At 57.0% G+C, this 20645-nt stretch overlaps 1 protein-coding gene across 14 annotated transcripts; it reads right to left on the bottom strand.

The window, feature by feature from the left end:
- Positions 1-772: 772 nt before the first annotated feature.
- Positions 773-20007, bottom strand: DPF1 (double PHD fingers 1). Of its 14 annotated transcripts, none has more exons than XM_055251000.1 (12): positions 19858-20007; positions 12489-12649; positions 12299-12406; positions 8973-9100; positions 8616-8705; positions 7833-7911; positions 7495-7626; positions 6386-6436; positions 6173-6292; positions 3400-3512; positions 2047-2158; positions 773-1903 (listed from the first exon to the last, which is right to left on the bottom strand). In XM_055251000.1, exons 1-12 carry the CDS (start codon positions 19998-20000, stop codon positions 1833-1835), a joined length of 1308 nt encoding a protein of 435 aa, XP_055106975.1. In that variant the 5' UTR covers positions 20001-20007; the 3' UTR covers positions 773-1832. The 14 variants fall into 14 exon arrangements, with proteins under 14 accessions (XP_055106975.1, XP_055106978.1, XP_063477268.1 ...); XM_055251003.1 differs by having other exon boundaries at positions 2047-2128; XM_063621198.1 differs by lacking the exon at positions 19858-20007 and adding an exon at positions 18349-18535.
- Positions 20008-20645: the final 638 nt, after the last annotated feature.

Genomic DNA, 20645 nt, shown 5'->3' with positions numbered 1-20645 from the left:
TCCTCCTCCTCCTCCTCCCGTCTCTCCCAGCATGTCAGCTATTTTTTATTACTGTTATTCCCTCTCTCCCATTAAACCTCCTTCTCACCCCTGCTCCCTTCCTCTCTCCCGGTCCTTCCTCCTGTCTCTCTCCCTTCTGCACCCTCCTGCTCTTTTTCTGATTCTCTCAATAACTGTGTGACTGTCCTCGTCTCTTTCTCTCTACTGATCTGTGTCCTAGTTCCCTCACTCCTCACTCTCGCTCCCCACCCGTCGCCCACATCTCAGTCTCTCTCCCAGTGCCCGTGTCTAGATACCCTCCTGCCCTCCCTTAGCGCCTCTCTTTCCACCTTATCCCCACCGCTGATTTGACCCACATCCAGGACACGGAGCCCCCTGGAGATGTCTGGGTCTGGGATGACACCTCCTGACACCCCCGTTCCCCACCCCAGCCTCAGGAGGGGCCAACCCACCGTCCTCTTCCCAGCCCTTCCCTTCCCCCCGACCCGGCTCCCGCCTCCCTCCCGGCTGCGCCCGCTGCAGCTGCAGCAGCCCGTTGCCAGGGCAACCACAGCTGGCTGGGCGGGAGCCCCTCCACCCCATCCCCCTTCTCCTCCTTTCTGGCAAAGCAGGGCGGAGCTGGGACAAAGCCGGGGAGAGGCAGGGTGCAGGCAGGGGGAGAAGGAGGTGGATGGAGGTAGGGGCTGGCTGGTCGCCTCACCCCCAACAAGGCCCCCCGACCCCCGGCCCTCCTTCTTAGTGATGCCCCAAACCAGACGGGAGAACGAGGCAGTCGTGGGCAGAGGGGTCAGGCCCAGTTTAATACACAGAACAAGTTAATTCACAGCAGAGGCAGGCAATAGAGGAGACTCGGTGACAAGTGGGGGGGCACTCCTGGATTGGGGGACATCCCCCCAAAACCCACCACCTCCCCCACCTGCAGTCTCAGTTTCCCTTTTTTAAAACCCGAACAACAAACACACACAACCACAAGAAACAACCACGCCCCCTCACTCCCCCAAAATGGCCAGCGAGGGAGGCGGGGGCCGCCAGGCCTGGCGGGGCGGGAGGAGGGCGGAGGAGGGAGGGAAAAGGAGTCCGTGGCGGAGTCTGTGCTTCTCATTCCAGCAGGCGCTGGGCGGGGGCCCACCCGGCCCCACCACCGCCACCCACCAGCCACGGCAGGCACGGGGCGGGCACAGGCTGGGGCGGTCGGGGAGGGGCAGGAACAGAGTTCAAAACCAAGGTTCACATCATGCAGTATCCACCGTGGGCACCGGGAGGGGCGGGTGGACACCACGCCCACCGCCCTGGGCACAAGAGGGGAAGGCGCCCACCTTGGGTGGGGCGTGGGACGGCTGCAGCTCCAGAAATTGGGGTTGGGGCGCCCAGCGGGGGGCCGGCAGAGGCGGGTGCCCAGTGGACACTCTCAGCAGCGCCCCTCCACCCAGCCAGGCCTTGGAGGACTCTTTGTATATATTAACTTCTTTTCTTTTTTTTTTTTTTTAACTTTTTGTCTTTTTCTTTAGAAAAAGGCTCTGTCCATGCCCCTGGCTGGCACCCACCACCCCCTATGCCCGCCCAGAGGCGGGGTATGGCTTTGAGGGGAGAAGCCCCTGGTGTCCATTTGCCAAGGGACAGAGAGGGAGGAAGGGAGGGAGAGGCCCTGGCCGGGCCCACCCACCCACAGGGCAGACATTCCACTTGCACAGAGGGGAGGGGGTGGCCCAGCCCCTTCTCGGCTTCCCCCTCTCCCCCTCCCCCTGCGGGGCGTTCAGGGTGGGGGAGAATTGAGGAGCTCGGAGAAGCAGGTAGGCGAGCACCACCCCAGAGTCGCGGCGAGCCGAGCCGGCCTAGGTGAGGGTGATGTAAGCAGAAGCCTTTTCTTTCAGGTGCCGGAGACAGAGGTGACAGCTCCAGCTCCCTGCGGGGGCGGCCGAAGCTGGAGTCAGGCCCGGGTCCGGGAGGGCTGCCCCAGCCCCTTCCCACCCAGAGGACACAGTCTTCCACAACCAGGAGACGGCGTTCCCACCCACCCGCCCCACAGGTGCCCACCTCTCCTCTCACCTTCCGGGGGCTCCGCCATGGGGGGGCTCAGGCAGTACATGTGGTAACCCCGATCGCAGTCATCACAAAACAGCAGCTGGTCCTGGGGGGTGAGACCCGCCCAGCTGGCACCCTGGGGGCACGGGCACCAGAAACGGGGGTGGGGGGCTGGGGCAGGGGCTAGGTCAAGGGGGCTGGGGGAGGTGAGGCCTTCCGAAAAAGGCTCTGAGAAGGTCCTCGCAGCAGGAAATGTGTACGCAACACTGCTTAGCCAAGCACATCTCCCTCAGGACAGTCTCTTTGCGATTTATAGTGGGGGTTTATAAGGCTCTGTGGAAGCCTTATTATTATTATTATTTTATATTTTTAGAGACAGGGTCCTACCCTGTTGCCCAGGCTGGAAGTGCAGTGGTGCAGTCACAGCTCACTGCAGCCTCACACTCTTGGGGGCTCAAGTGATTCTCCTGCCTCAGTCTCCTGAGATTGGGACTACAGGTGTGCGCCACCATGCCCCACTTTTTTTTTTTTTTTTTTTGTAGAGACGGCGGTCTCACTATGTTGCCCAGGCTGGTCTAGAACTCCTGGGCTCAAAACTCCTCGGCCTCCCAAAGTGCTGGGATTACACAGGTGGGCCACTGCTCCCGGTCTGTGGAAGGTTTAAATGACACCAAGATGATCTGATAGTAGCTCTGCCAGAAATGGTCATGACTTGTTTTTGTTTTTGTTTTTGTTTTGAGACGGAATCTCGCTCTGTCACCCAGGCTGGAGTGCAGTGGCTCCATCTCGGCTCACTGCAATCTCCACCTCCTAGGCTCAAGCCATTCTGCTGCCTCAGCCTCCCGAGTAGCTGGGATTACAGGCACCCAGCTAATTTCTGTATTTTTGTAGAGATGGGGTTTCACCATGTTGGCCAGGCTGGTCTCGAACTCCTGATCTCAGGTGACCCACCCACCTCAGCCTCTCCCAAAGTGCTGGGATTACAGGCCTGAGCCACCGCGCCTGGCCTGTGGAAGGCTTTAAACAACCCTAAGATGATCTGATACCAGCTCTGCCAGCAGTGATCATGGCTTTAAATCTCAGCTCTACCATTTCCCTAGCTGGCTGACCCTGGGCAGGTCTCTTTCCCTCTCTGAGCTCAGTTTCTTCCCTGTGAAGTGGAAACAAGACCACCTGCTTCAGAGGGTGGTTGGGAGGAGCCAGAGAGATGAAGAGGAAAAAGGGCCGGGTTCGATTTATGGACACCAGCATAATGATAACACAGAGGACTGGTGTTCACCAGGGAGGGCTCAGGCACAGGCTTTAGGCTCAAGGGGCAGAGGTGGATGTGCCAGGGGGAGCGGGCAGCAGGGCACGCGGGGGGTGGGCAGCACTCACGTCGTTCTCGGAGGTTCCGCACAGGCTGCAGGATTTGCACTCGATGCACTGCCAACGGTAGGTCCGCACGGCTGCCGTCATGTTCACCGTGAATTGTAAACATGAGGGGTGTCCTGGGGGCCAAGGGGCAGGGGTGCAGTTAGGAGGTCACCGTGCCCCTGGTGAGCACTGACTGCCAGGAGAGCCATAGCTCAGCCCCTACCCCTGGCTCATGATGCCAGGATGAGCTGCCAGGATCCGCAGCCTGACCCCACACCTGCCCAGCAACCACGTGGCCAGCAGCAGTCCCCCGGCCACCACAGTCTCCTACCACAACCACCATGGCAACCACACTCTGCTCCCCAGAACGCCATGGCAACCGCATTCCATTATCCACAGTGCTGTGGCAACCACTTTCTACCACCCACAACACCGTGGCAACCACATTCTGTTAACCACCATGCTGAGACAGCCACATTCCATTACCCACAGCAGAACGGCCAGGGGTCCTGTTAACCACAGCAACGTGGCAACCACACTCTCCCAGCCACAATGCCATGGCAACCGCCTTCCACAACGGGGTCCCCACACCTCGGTTTCATGCAACTAAAGTCCATTCCACATGATGCCCCAGCAACCAAACTGTTACTCACATCACAACACTGTGTAGCCAGGCTGTTAGTCATTGCACAGCCCGCTGCAGAGACACCCGCAGCTGCTACCTGCAGCCTCGACCTATGGTGCCCTCACCCCGCAACCACAGTCCCGGTGCCATCACAACTACATTCCATTATACCGAGTTGCCATGACAACCATATTTCACTACCCATGATGCCATGACAACCACAATTCATGACCTGCTGTGCTGAGGCAACCACAGTCTATATTGCCCACAAGTCCACCACGGGAAACCACATTCTGTTAACCACAATTCTACGGCAAGCTCATCCTGCTACCAGTGCCCAGGTGGTGGCGTCCATCAATCACACCGCACAGCCCACTACCTGCCATGCCTCGGCCCCTGTCTCTTGCTACTCCTTTTGTCTTGTTTTGGTTTTTGAAACAAGGTCTCACTCTGTTGCCCAGGCTGGAGCATAGTGGTGCCATCACAGCCCACTCTGCAGCCTTGACCTCCCAGGCTCCAGTGATCCTCCCACCTCAGCCTCCCGAGTAGCTGGGACTTATGGGGTGCGAAACCATGCCCAGCTTTTTTTTTTTTTTTTTTTTTTTGAGATGGCATCTTGCTCTGACACCCAGGCTGGAGTGCAGTGGCGCAATCTCGGCTCATGGCAACCTCTGAGTCCCGGGTTCAAGTGATTCTCCTGCCTCAGCCTCCGGAATAGCTGGGACTACAGGCACACGCCACCGCACCCAGCTAATTTTTGTATTTTTAGTAGAGACAGGGTTTCACCATGTTGGCCAGGATGGTCTCGATCTCTTGACCTCGTGATCTGCTCGCCTCAGCCTCCCAAAGTGCTGGGAATACAGATGTGAGCCACAACACCTGGCCTCGCCTATTTTTTTTTAATAGATGGGCTCTCATTGTGTTGCCCAGGCTAGTCAAAAACTCCCAGGTTCGGCCGGGCGCGGTGGCTCACGCTTGTAATCCCAGCACTTTGGGAGGCCGAGGCGGGTGGATCACGAGGTCAGGAGATCGAGACCACGGTGAAACTCTGTCTCTACTAAAAATACAAAAAATTAGCCGGGCGTGGTGGCGGGCGCCTGTAGTCCCAGCTACTCGGAGAGGCTGAGGCAGGAGAATGGCGTGAACCCGGGAGGCGGAGCTTGCAGTGAGCCGAGATTGCGCCACTGCACTCCAGCCTGGGTGAGAGAGCGAGACTCCGTCTAAAAAAAAAAAAAACAACTCCTGGGTTCAAGGGGCTGGGTGCTGCCATGGCTCATGCCTTTAATCCCAGCACTTTGGGAGGCCAAGGCAGGCAGATCACCTGAGGTCAGGAGTTCGAGACCAGCCTGGCCAACATGGTGAAACCCCCGTCTCTACTAAAAATACAAAAATTAGCCAGGCATGGTGGCGGGCGCCTGTAATCCCAGCTACTCGGGAGGCTGAGGCACAAGAATCACTTGAACCCAGGAGGCGGAGGTTGCAATGAGCCAAGATCATGCCAGTGCACTCCAGCCTGGGTGACAGAGGGAGACTCCGTCTCAAAAAAAAAAAAAAAAAAAAAAAAAACCTTCTGGGCTCAAGCGAGCCTCCCACCTCAGCCTCCCGAGTAGCTGGGACTAATGGGGTGCAACACCATGCCCAGCTGATTTTTTTTATATAGATGGGATCTCACTATGTTGCCCAGGCTGGTCTCAAACTCCTGGGCTCAAGGGAGCCTCCAGCCTCAGCCTCCTGAGTTGCTGGGATTACAGGTGTGCAACAACACACCTGGATAATTTTTAAATTTTTTGTAGAGATGGGGGTCTTGATATGTTGCTCAGGCTGGTCTCAAATTCCTGGCCTCAAGTGATCCTCCCACCTCTGCCTCCCAAAGTGCTGGGATTACAGGCGTGAGCCACCCCACCGCGCCTGGCCTCTCACTACTCTTGATGCCATGCTAAGCACAGGCCATGAGAGCCACATCCCATTATCCCTGAAGCCTCACTGATCCGACCCCGTTCCCACAATCCTCAGCAGTTGCATCAGCCTCGCTAGCTCTGGTTATCCACAGTATCCCCTACATGCTCGGGGTCCCCTCAGTCCTCACCGCCTTGCCTCCCTCCCTCCAGGTCTGCACTCCTGAATGTCCTCTGCACCCAGCCCCAAGAAACCTCAGGTGGGGAGCGTCACCTGATCGCCCACAGTCTGCACAGGAGATGAGGTCCTCGGGACACCCCGTCTTCTTGGAGCCCCCCAGGCAGAAGTCACAGTAGCCGTTGGGGATGACAGTGCCGTCGGGCGCCTTCTTGGCTGCAAGACAGCAGACAGGCATTGGCACGGGGCAGGCAAGGGCACCCCAAAAAGGTGGCTGCAGACTTTAGGAGCAGAAGGAGGTGTCCGTACCTGTGTGTTTCCTTTGTGCCTCAGGGACCCAGGCCAATTCTTTGTAAAACTCTGGGGTAGGGGGGACAGAGAGAGGGACTCTCACTACAGGCAAGGCTCCACCCTGCCCCCAGCATCAGCCCCAGGGATGGACCTCTTAGTCCAGGCGTGGGGAGGTGCGAAGAGTGAGTAGCTACCCTAAGCTGTGGGGAGAGGCGAAAACAATTCTCACAGGGACTCCCAACTCTGCCTTTTTAAATTTTTTTTTCAAGTAAAAATAAAGGCAGGGTCTTGGTATGCTGCCCAGGCTGGTCTCCAACTCCTGGCCTCCAGTGATCCTCCCACCCCGGTCTCCCAAAGTGGTGGGATTATAAGTGTGAGCCACTGCACCCAGCCAGGATTCCCAACTCCTTGAGACAACTGACATGTCCTCTTTATTGGGTCAAAACTTGGTAAAGACAGCTTGAGGAAGGGCTCCCTGCCTCCCTTCTCACATACATGTCTCCCAGCCAGCCACTCCCAACTGCACCCTCAGTAATTTGTATCTAACAAATTGAGCGAGTACCCCTAGCCAAGATCTGGTACAGAAACAGACACTCAGAAGAAAAACTCTGAACACTGAGGTGCCTGGGTGTGTAGTGGCCAGGGGTGAAGACACTCAGCCTCTACCTCTGAGAAATAGGTGGGAAGACGGTGTCTCCCTGCTGCCTCTCCGAAACCCTCCTCCCCTCCCCCATCCCTCAGCTGTCAGAATTGGCATGGGATTGGCACGGGCGGACGCCAAGGGCTCCCAGGCCACAGACCCTTCCCCTTGAGCAAAGCTTAGCAGATACAGGAGAAAGGGAAGGCAGGGCGGGAGGGGAGCCATCTATCACCCCCCCTCCCCAAGCTCTAATTGAAACAATAAATCAGACCCAGAAATATTACGCCCGGCCAGGAGCGAAGGAGCGATGGTTGGTTGCCATGGCAACCCCAGAGCCAGCATCCCCATGGTCGGTGGGGGGAGGGAACGGCTAAGCTGGAGATTTTCCAGAAATGTCTAATGCCCCCCCCCCACCCCCACCCCCAGCTGGGCTCCTCTTCCCCACTCCCAGGGCCCCTCGCCACCCCCACCTGGCCTGCCAGCTCACGTTTATGGTTGTTTTTCCGGTGGAAGGGCAGGGCGTGGCGTTCGGCGTTCTCCTCCCCCTCCTCCTCGGCCAGGTGGGTGTGGGTGTAGTGGTAGCTGAGCCCCGGCCGGTTCTTATACCGTTTCCCACAGACTGGGGAGCGAGCGAGCCAGGAGGGCCTGTCAGCCCCTCTGGGCCCATGCCGCCTCCACCCTGGCCTCCAGGATCACACCTCCCCCCTCAGCCAGAGACCTGAGCAGCCTCCCAACCCGGGTGTGGAACAGGAGGGAGAGGGCCACAAGGTGGGGAGTCTCTGGGCCCCCCTCTCTCTGCCTTTCCCCCTCTTCAGAAGGACTCACTATCACAGACATACGGCTTGTCTCGATCCTCCAGGGAAGCGGTGTCCTGGCGTTTCCGGAGACCCCCGATGCCATATGCCTGTGGGGAGAGTCAGGAGTGAGGGGCCAAGAAAGTGAGAAAACAGGCCGGGCGTGGTGGCTCACACCTGTAATCCCAGCACTTTGGGAGGCCGAGACGGGCGGATCACAAGGTCAAGAGATTGAGACCACCTCAGCCAACATTGTGAAACCCCGTCTCTACTAAAAATACAAAAATTAGCTGGGCATGGTGGCGCATGCCTGTAGTCCCAGCTACTCGGGAGGCTGAGGCAGGAGAATCGCTTGAACCTGGGAGGCGGAGGTTACAGTGAGAGGAGATCGCGCCACTGCACTCTAGCCTGCGACAGAGCAAGACTCCGTCTCAAAAAAAAAAAGAAAAGAAAGAAAGAAAAAAGAAAGTGAGAAAACAGTGTCTTTTGCAAATTCAAATTGCAGCTGTACAAATGTCCTAGCTGTGGGGGCCTCGAACCTCTCCAAGGTTCAGCTTCTTCCTCTGTGGCACAGGGATGAAGGTAGCTCTAACCCACTGCATAATCTCTGCTTTGCAAATGGCTTAATACAGATGAGCCTCAGTTTCCTCATCTGTAAAACGGGTATAAAATCCCCCACCCCTGCAGGACGCTCTGGGGATTCAATGAGGTCAGACTGAGGTCAGACTGTGGCAGGGGCGGACCACTGCGCCTGCTCCATGAATGAGACCTGTCATTGAGGGGAGCGGGGAAGAGGAGAAGCTTGGGGTGATACCTTTCCTTTGGCCCTGTTCTTCCTCCTGGGAATGTCATCCTCCAAGTCTTCCACCTCGAGATCATGCGGAAACTCCAGCAACTGCTGTTTCTGGGCAATAGAGAAAGGAGACAGGTCAAGAAAGTAGGGGCCACTGACCTGTTTTGAGGGGCTCTGGGCAGAGGTGGAGATTGGGGGTGAGAGTATAAGTCAGGAGTTGTTCCAAACAGAGATGAAGTCTGGGAGGATGGAGACTGGGATGCCCAACGGCCAGAGGAAACCAGGGGGGTTTCAGAGCAGGAATGTGAGGGCCCGGGCTGGTGGCAGGCAGGTGTGAGAGGAAGCCATGCAGCGGGGGTCCCCCAGGGGTGGGCCTACCTGACAGTCCATAATGGTCTCCTCCTCCTTCAGCTCAATCTTCTTCTCCCCCGTCTCTGCACACAGTAGAGCCTCGAGGACTGGCCCTTCCGGGAGGCCACCCTCCTTCTTCAGGGGTGCTTCACAGTCTGGGGACAGGGCCATGGGGGGGTCAGATGGGGAAGTTGACCCCGGAGGACTCCTCAAACCATGCAGGTGGGGGGACCGTGCTCTTTGCGGGAGGAAAGAGGCTTTCCCACACTCAGCCGGCAGCAGAGGCAGGGATTTAACCACATGCCCTAGGAGGGAGGCCCAGACTCTGGGGAGAAACAGCCACGCCCTCAGATGCCCTGGGACGCACAGCAGGAGACATGGTCAGAACTTCGGATACACCGGAAAGCCACAGAAAAAGACACAGTTAGGCCATCAGGCACACCCAGACCTACTCAGGGAAGACACAGCAACTCTCAAACATACCCAGACAAATATGGACAGATCCAGGCACTCGCAGAGGAGACACACGGACTCCTGCAGGGGACATCCAGACAGATCGTCTGAGACAGATGCGGAAAGGAAGAGGCCCAGCCATGCTGTCTTTTTCTCTTTTTTTTTTTTTTTTTTGAGATAGGGTCTCACTCTGTCACCCAGGTTAGAGTGCAGTGGTGCAGTCTCAGCTCACTGCAACTCCCAGGCTCAAGTGATCCTCCCACCTCAGCCTCCTGAGTAACTGGGACTACAGGCAGAGTAGCTGGCATGCCACCACACTGGGCTAATTTTTGTATTTTTGGTAAAGACGGGGTTTCACCACGTTAATCAGGCTGGTCTCAAACTCCTGAGTTCAAGCGATCCTCTGCCTCGGCCTCCCAAAGTGCTGGAATTACAGGCATAAGCCACACTCTCAGATACAGCCTAGAGACTCAAAGAGGTATAGCCAGATCCTTGGAGACACTGAGACACATGGAGGAGACATAGCCGGACCCATGGGTACACTCAGAGATGCTCAGAGACAATTAGCTGGCCAGGCGCTGTGGCTCACACCTGTAATCCCAGCACTTTAGGAGGCCGAGGTGGGTGGATCCCTTGAGATCAGGAGTTTGAGACCAGCCTGGCCAATATGGTAAAACCTCATCTCTACTTAAAAAAAAAAATACAAAAATTAGCCGAGTGTAATGGCACAGACCTGTAATCCCAGCTACTCAGGAGGTTGAGGCAGAGAATCACTTGAATGCAGGAGGCAGAGGTCGCAGTGAGCCAAGATCGTGCCACTGCACTCCAAATTGGGTGTAAAAAAAAAAGGAAGAAAGAAAGGCTGGGCGCGGTGGCTCACGCCTGTAATCCCAGCACTTTCGGAGGCTGAGGCGGGTGGATCACGAGGTCAGGAGATCGAGACCATCCTGGCTAACACAGTGAAACCCTGTCTCTACTAAAAAATACAAAAAAATTAGCTGGGCATGGTGGTGGGCGCCTGTAGTCCCAGCTACTTGGGAGGCTGAGGCAGGAGAATGGCTTGAACCCGGGAGGCGGAGCTTGCAGTGAGCCGAGATCGTGCCACTGCACTCCAGCCTGGGTGACAGAGCGAGACTCCATCTCAAAAAAAAAATAAATAAAAAATAAAGAAAGAAACAATTAGCCCTCCGGATACACCTAGACCCTGGGGAAGACACAGCCAGATGAGATGCCTGGACACATAGCGGGGACACACTGACATACCCAGGGAGAATCACTCAGCTAGATACACACAAACACACACAGGAGACAGACCGGAAGAGACACAGCCGGCTGGGCACTGCCACGCTCCTGGGTACACACAGACCCTCGGACTCAGGAAGAGGAACTGACCCCGAGGACCCCGATATTCCTAAACACATTCAAGGGTAAGTCCAGATCCTCTGATGGACTGGCACACACGTGCAGAAATACACCTGATATGCCAGACACCATCAGGAAGGGATTCTCCCAGACACTCCGAGGCACCTACACACCTACAGAAAGAGACGGCCGCACTGCCTAACACACCCAGACACACTCGGGAGGAGCCGGACGCCCTGACAGACCAGACCAGACATACACAAGACACAAGCCTTCTAAGACACTTGGAGACACCTGGGAAGATACACCTAAGAGAGGGAAAGAGCTCCAACCAGACACTGAGACATCCAGACGCCCTTGGGGAGATACAGAGGCAGACATCCTCAGGCACCCACAGAAAAAAATACAGGCAGATGGCTGGGCATGGTGGCTGAAGCCTGTAATCCCAGCACTCTGGGAGGCTGAGGAGGGTGGATCACCTGAGGCCAGGAGTTCAAGACCAGCCTGGCCAACATGGTGAAACCCCATCTCTACTAAAAATACAAAAAAAAAATTAGCCGGGCATGTCAGTGTGCGTCTGTAATCCCAGCTACTCAGGAGGCTGAGACAGGAGAATCGCTTGAACCCACTAGGCAGAGGTTGCAGTGAGCTGAGATCGCGCCACTGTACTCCAGCCTGAGTGACAGAGCCAGACTCCATCTCAAAAAAAAAAAAAAAATACAGGCAGACACTGATCCATCCCAGCTCCCAGGGGAAGGGACACAGTCAGAAACTCCATACACCCACATACACCTAACAGGTATCACTATGCCCTCCAATACCACTGGGCCCCTTGGTGGGACATGGTGGCTCACGCCTATAATCCCCGCACTTTGGAGGGCTGAGACGGGAGGATCCCTTGAGCTCAGGAGTTCAAGACCAGACTGGGCAACATAGTAACACCCTGCCTCTATTTAAAAAACAACAGGCCAGGTGCGGTGGCTCACGCCTGTAATCCCAGCACTTTCGGAGGCCGAGATGGCCAGATCACCTGAGGTCAGGAGTTCCAGACCAGCCTGACCAACATGGTGAAACCCCGTTTCTACTAAAAATACAAAACCAGCCGGGCGTGGTGGCGCATGCCTGTCATCCCAGCTACTCAGAAGGCTGAGGCAGGAGAATCGCTTGAACCCGCTAGGCAGAAGTTGCGGGTTTAAGGTTCAACTCCCCGCTAGGTGGAGGTTGCGAGATCGCGCCATTGCACTCCAGCCTGAGTGAAACTCTGTCTCAAAAATAAATAAATACATACATACATACATACATACATACATACATACATACAACTGGGCACCTGGGCCCATGTAGGAGGAGATGCAGTCGCCACTCAATGACTCAGAGAAACTGTGGAATCTCTGGGAAATACCCGGGACGCACATGGGCAGACAGACACACAGCCAGCCAGGCAGACACTTGCTAGAAGGCGATAAAGGTGATGGACACGTGCTAGGACACACAGCAGGCGCTGGGACACCGACGGGGGCCCCAGCAGCTGCACCCACCGATCTTGTACTCGCAGGGCCTGAGTCTGGGGTCCTCCAGGATGTTGAGTCTCCGTTTCTTCCTCCAACAGCGGGCGGGGTACGTGTAAATCTGTCCCGGGGCCAAACCTGGAGAGAGATGGGGGTGAGAGGGCGCGGCGGTGGGGCGGCCCGGCCCCGCCCCGCCCAGCGCCAGCCCTCCCGACGGTACCCGGCCCGCGGTGGGTCTTCTCCATCCAGATGTAGCAGTTGTTCTGGGCCACGCCGGTCTGCGAGTCGAGGAAGGGCAGTCGCAGGCTGCGCTCGGCGCACAGGCGCGCGTTGTAGCTGCGGCAGTGCTCGATGGCCTCGCGGTAGAAGTCCTCGCCTAGGCTAGAGGGGCGGCGAACGGGCGGGCGGCTGTCAGCAAGGGCAGGCGCACAGGGTCGCCCAGAACCCCTCCCCCGGCTGCCAGACCGCCCAGGCTCGGGAGGGGTGGGCCGACCCCTCCAGCCTCACCTCTCCCCCTCCTCCCACTCCGGGACCCAGGCTGGGGGAAGGGGACAGGGCCCAGGGGCCCCCAAACTGGGACTCAAACAGGCCTCCAGCTCATGAGTAGAAACACCATACAGAAACAAACAAAAACACACCGGGATGTATCCCTACATGAACACATGCAGACACACAACACAAATCACACACAGTCACACGGGATTCACACACAAAGAGAGACAAATCCCAATACTCACAAAGGAGAAACAGACAAACCTCACACACGTGCACACATAAATGTCTACTGAAAAAGACAAATATCCCAACTTCCATAGTGTGGAGACAAATCACACAAATAACCATGCATAAAGACACATCACATATCCACAGACATACACCAGAAACACGTCACCCACACAAAGGCACACAACATGGAAACATCACACCACACACACATACACCCCTCATGCATCCAAAGACACACAGACACACGCATGTCAAAAGACAGGAACTACAGAAACCACTTGCCCCCCCATGCACTTACCCATGTATCCAAAGACACAACACAAACCACACACACAATATCCAGACACACAACACAAAGAAATCACACAGATTCACACAGGTACACACACACATTTACAAAGATGCACGATGTGGAACCAGTATCTAAAATATCACACTTCCACACAGACACACACACATATAAAACACAGAAACAGCCAAATCCACCCATAGTCACACAAAAATTTACACACAAATACATGCTTCCCTACATACTCAAAAACACAGAACACAAGACAAATGACATATAGTTCCAAAGGATACGAACACACACTTGGAGACCCAAATATCCAAAGATATCTAGTGCAGAATAAAAGGAAACAGACACATGTCCACACACCTATGCCCCAAAAATTCTTTAAAAAACCAGAACACAAATAAGTGATACATACACACACTCCACATCCCAAGACAAAGGTAGTGTGGACTTCACTCCAGTTGCCAAGGCCCCCGCACCCCCGGGTCATTTCACCCTCTCCCAGACCCGAGGGTTGCAGGGAGGGGAAGATATCTCCCTTCCCCAAAAAGAATCTGGAGGCCCCTCACGCCCTCCACCCCGCCAGGGAGCGGTGCATCCGACACCATTCTTGTCAGAGACCCACAGTCACACACTCTCGCACCCCCGCACTCGGTGACAGCCCCCCAGACACCCCTTCGGCCCCACCCCCGGTCGCCACACACACACAGGCCCGCGTAGACCCGCCCGCGCTCCCTCTCCGCCTCCCGCCGGGCCGCACCACCTCAGGGGGCCAGGGATGACCGTGGCCATCTTGCTCCCCGGGTCCTGCCCCCAGCAGGTCCCCGCCGGGTCGGTCCTCCCAGCGGTCGGGCGGGCGCTGAGGCCGCCCATCCATTCATTCCCGGGGGGCGGGAGCACGAGGGCCACGGCCAATCGCGGCGACGGGGCGGGTCCGCCCGGGCCATGCTGGGAGTGGTAGTCCCAGGCCAGGGGGCCCCCGGGACCCCGCGGGGACCGGGACGGGGACGGCGCGGAGGAGGGGCCCGGGTCACGCACCGTCACTCACCCGCCCTCACTCGTCCACATATCCTGCTCTCGCGTGCACACAACCACATGCACACCTGGACTCGCACACGCCCACGCATGGCAGTTTACACACACATTCACGCGGATACTCACAGCCTCCCGCACACTCCTACTCACACACCTTCGCACGGACTCATACAGCCACACGCACACACACTGCAATACTAAGAGACGCAGAGACACCTCCCAGGTGCCCACACAGACTTCTCATCAACATGCTTCCAGCAGACACCTCCTCAGCCACCCCCCCCTCCCCCGGACCCAAGTCCCTCCTGGCTCCAGAGACCCCACCCGGAGCTGTCTCTCCCAGCAGCCACGCTCACGGTCACCCCGCCCTGCTCAACGCCTTCTGCAGGCCTGACAGCAGCAGTGCAGGTTAGAAACAGTAGTCACACCTCCAGGGTTCAAATCCTAGCTCTGCCACTTGGTGGCCATGTGACCTTGGCAAATGACTTAACCTTTCTGGGCCTCAGTTTCCTCATCTGTAAAAAGAGGATGATGCCTCACTGGAGTGTTGTGAGGATTAAATGAGTAAATATACGTAAAGCATTTTAAGATGTGACTGGCAGGCCAGGCACAGTGGCTCACACCTGTAATCCCGGCACTTTAGGAGGCCCAGGCAGATGGATGACCTGAGGTCAGGAGCTGGAGACCAGCCTGGCCAACAGTCTCTACTAAAAATACAAAAATTAGCCAGGTGTGGTGGTGCATGCCTGTACTCCCAGCTATTTGGGAGACTGAGGCAGGAGAATCATTTGAGCACAGGAGGCCGAGGTTGCACTGAGTTGACATTGCGCCACTGCACTCTAGCCTGGGCGAAAGAGCAAGACTCCGCCTCAATAGTATTTGCTCAATAAATCCATTTATTCTACAAAGGAGCTGATATATACTTTACTAAGATGTCAATGGTAATACCTAAATGCTATCAGAAAGAATAATGCGGGCCAGGCACAGTGGCTCACGCCTGTAATCCTAGCACTTTGGGAGGCGGAGGCGGGTGGATCACCTGAGGTTGGGAGTTCGAGACCAGCCTGACCAACATGGTAGTAGTCTCTACTAAAAATACAAAATTAGCCGGGCATGGTGGTGCATGCCTATAATCCCAGCCACTAGGGAGGCTGAGGCAGGAGAATCACTTGAACTCAGGAGGCAGAGGTTGCAGTGAGCCAAGATGGTGCCATTGCACTCCAGCCTGGGCAACAAGAGTGAGACTCCCTCTCAAAAATAAATAAATAAATAATAAGAAAGAAAGAATAATGCTGGCCAGGTGCAATGGCTCCAGTCTGCAATCCCAGTACTTTGGGAGGCCTAGATGAGAGGACTGCTTGAGCCCAGGAGTTTGAGACCAACCTGGGCAACATATCCAGACCCCTGTCTCTACAAAAAAAAAATTAAAATTAGCTGGGCATGATGGCGCATCAGTGTAGTCCCAGCTACTCGCAAGGCTAAAGTAGGAGGATAGCTTGAACCTGGGAGTCTGAGGCTGCAGTGAGCTGTGGTCTCACCACTGCACTCCATCCTGCGTGGCAGAGCCAGACTCTGTCTCTAAAAGCAAGCAAACAAACAAACAAACAAACAAACAAAAACTAAGTAAGCAGGACGCCGTGATTCATGCCTGTAATCCCAGCAATTTGGGAGGCTGAGATGAGAGGACCGCTTGAGCTCAGGAGACCAGCCTGGGCAACATAGGGAGACCTGGTCTCTACTAAAAAAAATAAATAAATAGCTGGTCATGGTGGCACATGCCTGTGGTCCCAGCTACTCAGGAGGCTGAGTCAGGAGGATTGGTTGAACCCAGGAGATCGAAGCTGCAATGAGCTATGATCACACCACTACACTCCAGCCTAGACAACTGAGCAAGACCCTGTCTCCAGAAAAAAAAAAAAAAAAAAAAAAAAAATAGATGCTCAGTAGATATTTGTTGAATGAGTAAATGCACCTATCACGTGCTGGGCACAGTTCACCCCGTGATGCTATTATCTGCATTTTCCAGGTGAGGAATCTGAGGCACAGGAAGGTGACCTCACATGCCCGCATCCCCTGGCGGCTCTTTGAAGGTGAGACTGAAGGAAGGAGGCAGGCACCCCTGGCGGCCCTCCTCAAGTAGTCCTGACCTCCTTCTCTCTCCCACTGTCACCCACACTGACTCCACCCGAAAAGATCCCCAGGGAGTGAGCGGATCCACTGAGTCACAAACTGACCCAGTTTCTCCGCAACACCACCACCCCGTCCCTCCTCCCGTCTCACCCCTCCTCCCCCTTTCCCCTTCCCCTCTTCCACCCCGACCCCTGTAGAGCCAGCATTCAAGTTTGGGCGGCTGCTGTAATTAACACGCCCACAAACGCCCTCATCCACCAGGGGGCGCCCCAGCCGACAGAAGTGGCCCGCTAGCCTTCACCATTTTTGTCACATGAAATCCCCCCATGAAATCCAGTCAAGGCCTCCTACACTCCCGGTCACTTCTACACACACACACACACACACACACACACACACACCCCTCCAGTCTTAGACCCTTTCCACAAACTCGCCCATCTAAGCCACGTAAGGCCTTGGCCGGCCCCTCTTCTGGAACAGGAGGAGGTGGGTCTCTGATTCACATATGGCCTGGAGTGGTGACAAGGGGATTAAGTGAGGGACACTGACACCCCTACGATCACTCTGGCCTCCAGGGCCCCGTAGTGGCCACCTCACACCTTGCCCACGGTGAGCCGTGACCCCACCTTCCTCTCTCACCTCCCATTCGCTCACAGGTCCCCAACACACCCTCTTACACTTGATTCCCACACCGCTAGCCTCAGACACGCAAACTCACCCCTGCCCCACCCCAAACTCTTTTGTCGATTTGATTAAGAGAAGCCCGAGTGTAGACACTCTGAGTGTAGACACTTCCTAACAGTCCTCCTCTACCAGCAGAATTTCTGTTTTTCTTTCTTTTTTTTTCGTTTCTTTCTGTTTCTTTTTTTTTTTCGTTTCTTTCTGTTTCTTTTTTTCTTTCTTTCTTTCTTTCTTTCTTTTCTTCTCTTTCTTTCCTCTTTCTTTCTCTTTTTTTTTTTTTTGGACACGGTCTCACTCGATGGCCCAGGCTGGAGTGCTGTGGCATGAACACAGCTCGTTGCAGCCTCCACCTCCCAGGCTCAAGCGATCCTCCCGCCTCAAACCCCCAAGTAGCTGGGACTACAGGCGTGCGCCACCACACCCGGCTAATTTTTGTATTTTTGTAAAAAGAGGGTGTCCCTATGTTGGCCAGGCTAGTCTCAAACTCCTAAGCTCAAGTGATCTGCCCACCCTGGCCTCCCAAAGTGCTGGGATTACAGGCATGAGCCACCATGCCCAGCCCACCAGCAGGATCTCTACCCATAAACCCAGGCTGACACTTGCAGCAGGCTCTCCTTTCTTTCCTTCTGCACACACCACTCCCACACACTCTCCTACAAACTTGAACTCCCAGTCCTCTCCCTGACCCAAACATCCTCCTGCCCCATCCCCCAGTGCCCTGTGTGGGAGCTGGCCCACAGTAGAAATCAATATCATAAATCAATATTGATACTACTACTAATAATCACTACATTTGGTCAGTGTCAGTCTCTGTGCTAACTGCTTTACAAAGATGGCCTTAGCCCCACGGCAGCCCCATGGGGTGGTAAGGGCTGTTAGAAGCCCCCATACACAGATGGCAAAACTGAGGCTCAGGGCAGGGAACATTCATGGCTGAAGCTGGTTTTGGAACTCAGGCAGTCGGAACTTCCGAGGGCGGCACCCTCCAGCTCCTTCTCCCCAGGGGATTTGACTCACATTCTTTCAGGAGCCAGGGAGTCCCCACCCTCACCCCTGCAGAGACCTTTTGGAAAGGGGAGGGCACAGAGGGGTAGGGCCCTCCCAGTCCAGGCTTACTCTGGCTGGGCCCCTGCTCAGGGCTGCAGCACACCTCCTCCCAGGGGTCTGGGCCAGGGTCAGGGTGAGGGGCCCCATCGCCTGTAGATCCACGAACCTGCACAAGAGCCCCGTTCCCGGCCATTTTGCGGATGTCTCTCACAGGAGAGACAGCTGTCTGTGTGTGCCACTTAGGGTGAGAGGGCAGCAGAGGGATGTCACCATCATACACCACCTCACACGGACCCGAGCCCCACACACCCGCTTCCGGCACCCTGCTCACGGCGAAGCCACACGTGTAGGCGCTTGCCTCTAAGTCCCTGCCCCCCTTCCTCTCCCAACTCCCACCCTCCACCTCCCACCCCCATTCCCGCCAGAAACCAGAAGCAACTGGCGGCCTCTGGTCCAGCCAGCAGGCGCATCCCTTCTCGTGGGTGGGGTGGGGGGGCGCTCCCTCTCTCCCTCTCTCCCCCCACCCCCGCCCCCAGCCCTCGATGTTCAAGGTCAAGGCAGCCAGCGCATGGGGTTGGGGGAAGGGTGGGGGAGGTCGCCCCGGCCCCTTTGTGCGACGCCGCGGGCGCTCGCCCTCCGCCTCCTCCACCAGGCCCGGGAGGAGGGGGAGGGTGGCGCCGCGCTCGCCTGTGGGGAGGGAGGGCGGGAGCGGCCGAGCGCCTGTCACTTGGAGCCCGCTGTCACCGCCTGGGAACGGGGGGATGGGGAGCGCTGGGACCCGGGAGTCCGGGATCCCGAAGAAGAAGCAAGAGCGAGATGGAGAGGGGGAAGGGGAGGGGTGGAGAGCGCGAGGGATGGCAAGGAGAGGAGAGGGTCAGGAGGGGCCAGGCTCGGACCCAGGCGTCCGGATTCCCAGCCACCGGGCCCGGGAAGAGGCGAACGCTCGAAGGGCCGCGGCCGGGGAGAAAGGGAGGGAATCCCCGGAGACCGAGGGGGCTCCCGGCACCCCCTCCTGGGCAGCCGGTCCCCAAGGGGATCAGAGATGCTCCCGTTTGATGTGTATGCGCGGGGAGAGGGACGGATGCCGCGGTCCAGGCTGACCGCGGGTTCGGGGCTTCTAGTTCCCGGAGATCCCGGGAGGAAAAAGGGGAGGCAGCGGGGATGGAACTGGGGACCCCCGACGTCTCAGCTCCCACCCTGCGGCCGCGAGGGCCGGGGTCTCCAGGGAAAGAAGGGGAAAGAGAGAAAGGCGCTTTGATGAGCGGAGAACGGGTGATGGAAACCCTGGAGACCGAGGTCCGGACCTAAGTTCGAGCTTTCAGCCCCGGCCGGGGCAGGCCCGGCACCTCCGGAGACCCTGAGGGAGAGATGGAGGAGAGGGAAACCCCTACCCCCACTCTGGGTGGGGAAACGGCCTCCGCCACCCCCAGCCCGCGCCGCATTCCTTCACTGACAGCGACAAAGAAGAGGCGCCCCCGCGACCCTGGAGGGGCTCCCGCTCCCAACCCCAGGGGGCGACAGGGGGTGGGGGCCCCCGGGGCAAGGGTTCGCGCTGGGGGCCCCCATTCAACTACGGTCCGCGGGCTGCGTCCCCCTCCTCAGCCCCAGGGCGGGCGGGGGAAGGGCTCCTGGTGGGGGTGTCTGGACAGGGGGCGGGGACGGCAGGGACACTCACGACTTGAGCGGGTTCTGAATGGCGGTAGCCATGGCCCGCTCGGCTGGGCCGCCTCCGGCCCGGGGCGCCGCTGCCGCCGCGCGCGGGCCCAGCCCGGCCTGCGCCGCCCGCTCTGCCGCCCAGCGCGCTACGATTTCATTCATTCTTGGGGCTGCGGCGCGAGCGGAGCGGGGCGGGCTGGGGGCGGGGCTCAGCCAATCCCCGCGCCTCCCGGCGCACGACGGGACGTGGAGTCTAGGGGCGCGCGGCGGCGCCCGAGGGCGCCCCTGCCCGGACTACACGTCCCAGGGGGCGTCAGGAGGACCGCGCTCCCATTGGTTGCTGGGGATACAGGGAGGGGCGGGGATCCCCCAGAGCATCTTTCCTCCCTCCCTGGGAGTGCTCGGTCTCCAGCTCCGGATCTCCACCCTCCAGGCACCGCAGGCACGGAAGCAGGTAGTCCCTAGCTTCTAGATGTCCCCAGGGTATGCAGATGACCCTAGGGTCTGTCGTGTATTCTTGTCTAGGCCTATTTGGGTGTCTCTTCTATGTCGGACAGCCTGTGAACAAGCACAGGGATTAATCAGTGCCTTTGTTCATTTACTGAGTGCCTGCTGTGTTCCAGAAACTCTTCTAGGCACTGGGGATACAGCAATGACCAAAGCAAAGTTGCCGCTCTCAAGGAGCTGATATTCTAGTGGAGAAAGACAGATAATAAGAAAATAAATAGATAAAATCATTTCAGACAGTGAAAGGTGCTATAAAGAAAAGAAAATGGGGCCAGTCGTGGTTGCTCATGCCTATAATCC

Source organism: Symphalangus syndactylus, chromosome 17 (genome assembly GCF_028878055.3).
Source record: "Symphalangus syndactylus isolate Jambi chromosome 17, NHGRI_mSymSyn1-v2.1_pri, whole genome shotgun sequence".
In the NCBI taxonomy this organism is placed as follows: Eukaryota; Metazoa; Chordata; class Mammalia; order Primates; family Hylobatidae; genus Symphalangus; species Symphalangus syndactylus.
This window is presented reverse-complemented; position numbering and strand designations above follow the sequence as displayed.

What these genes read in the sequence shown, in the direction of transcription:
- DPF1 (XM_055250998.2), bottom strand. Translation starts at nt 14,162, where the DNA reads ATGGGCGGCCTCAGCGCCCGCCCGACCGCTGGGAGGACCGACCCGGCG. An exon ending in CCGGAAAAACAACCATAAAC is followed by an intron (nt 6,437 to 7,494) that starts GTGAGCTGGCAG and finishes CCCCTACCCCAG; the next exon opens with AGTTTTACAAAGAATTGGCC. An exon ending in GCGGAACCTCCGAGAACGAC is followed by an intron (nt 2,159 to 3,399) that starts GTGAGTGCTGCC and finishes CCGTGCCCCCAG; the next exon opens with GGTGCCAGCTGGGCGGGTCT.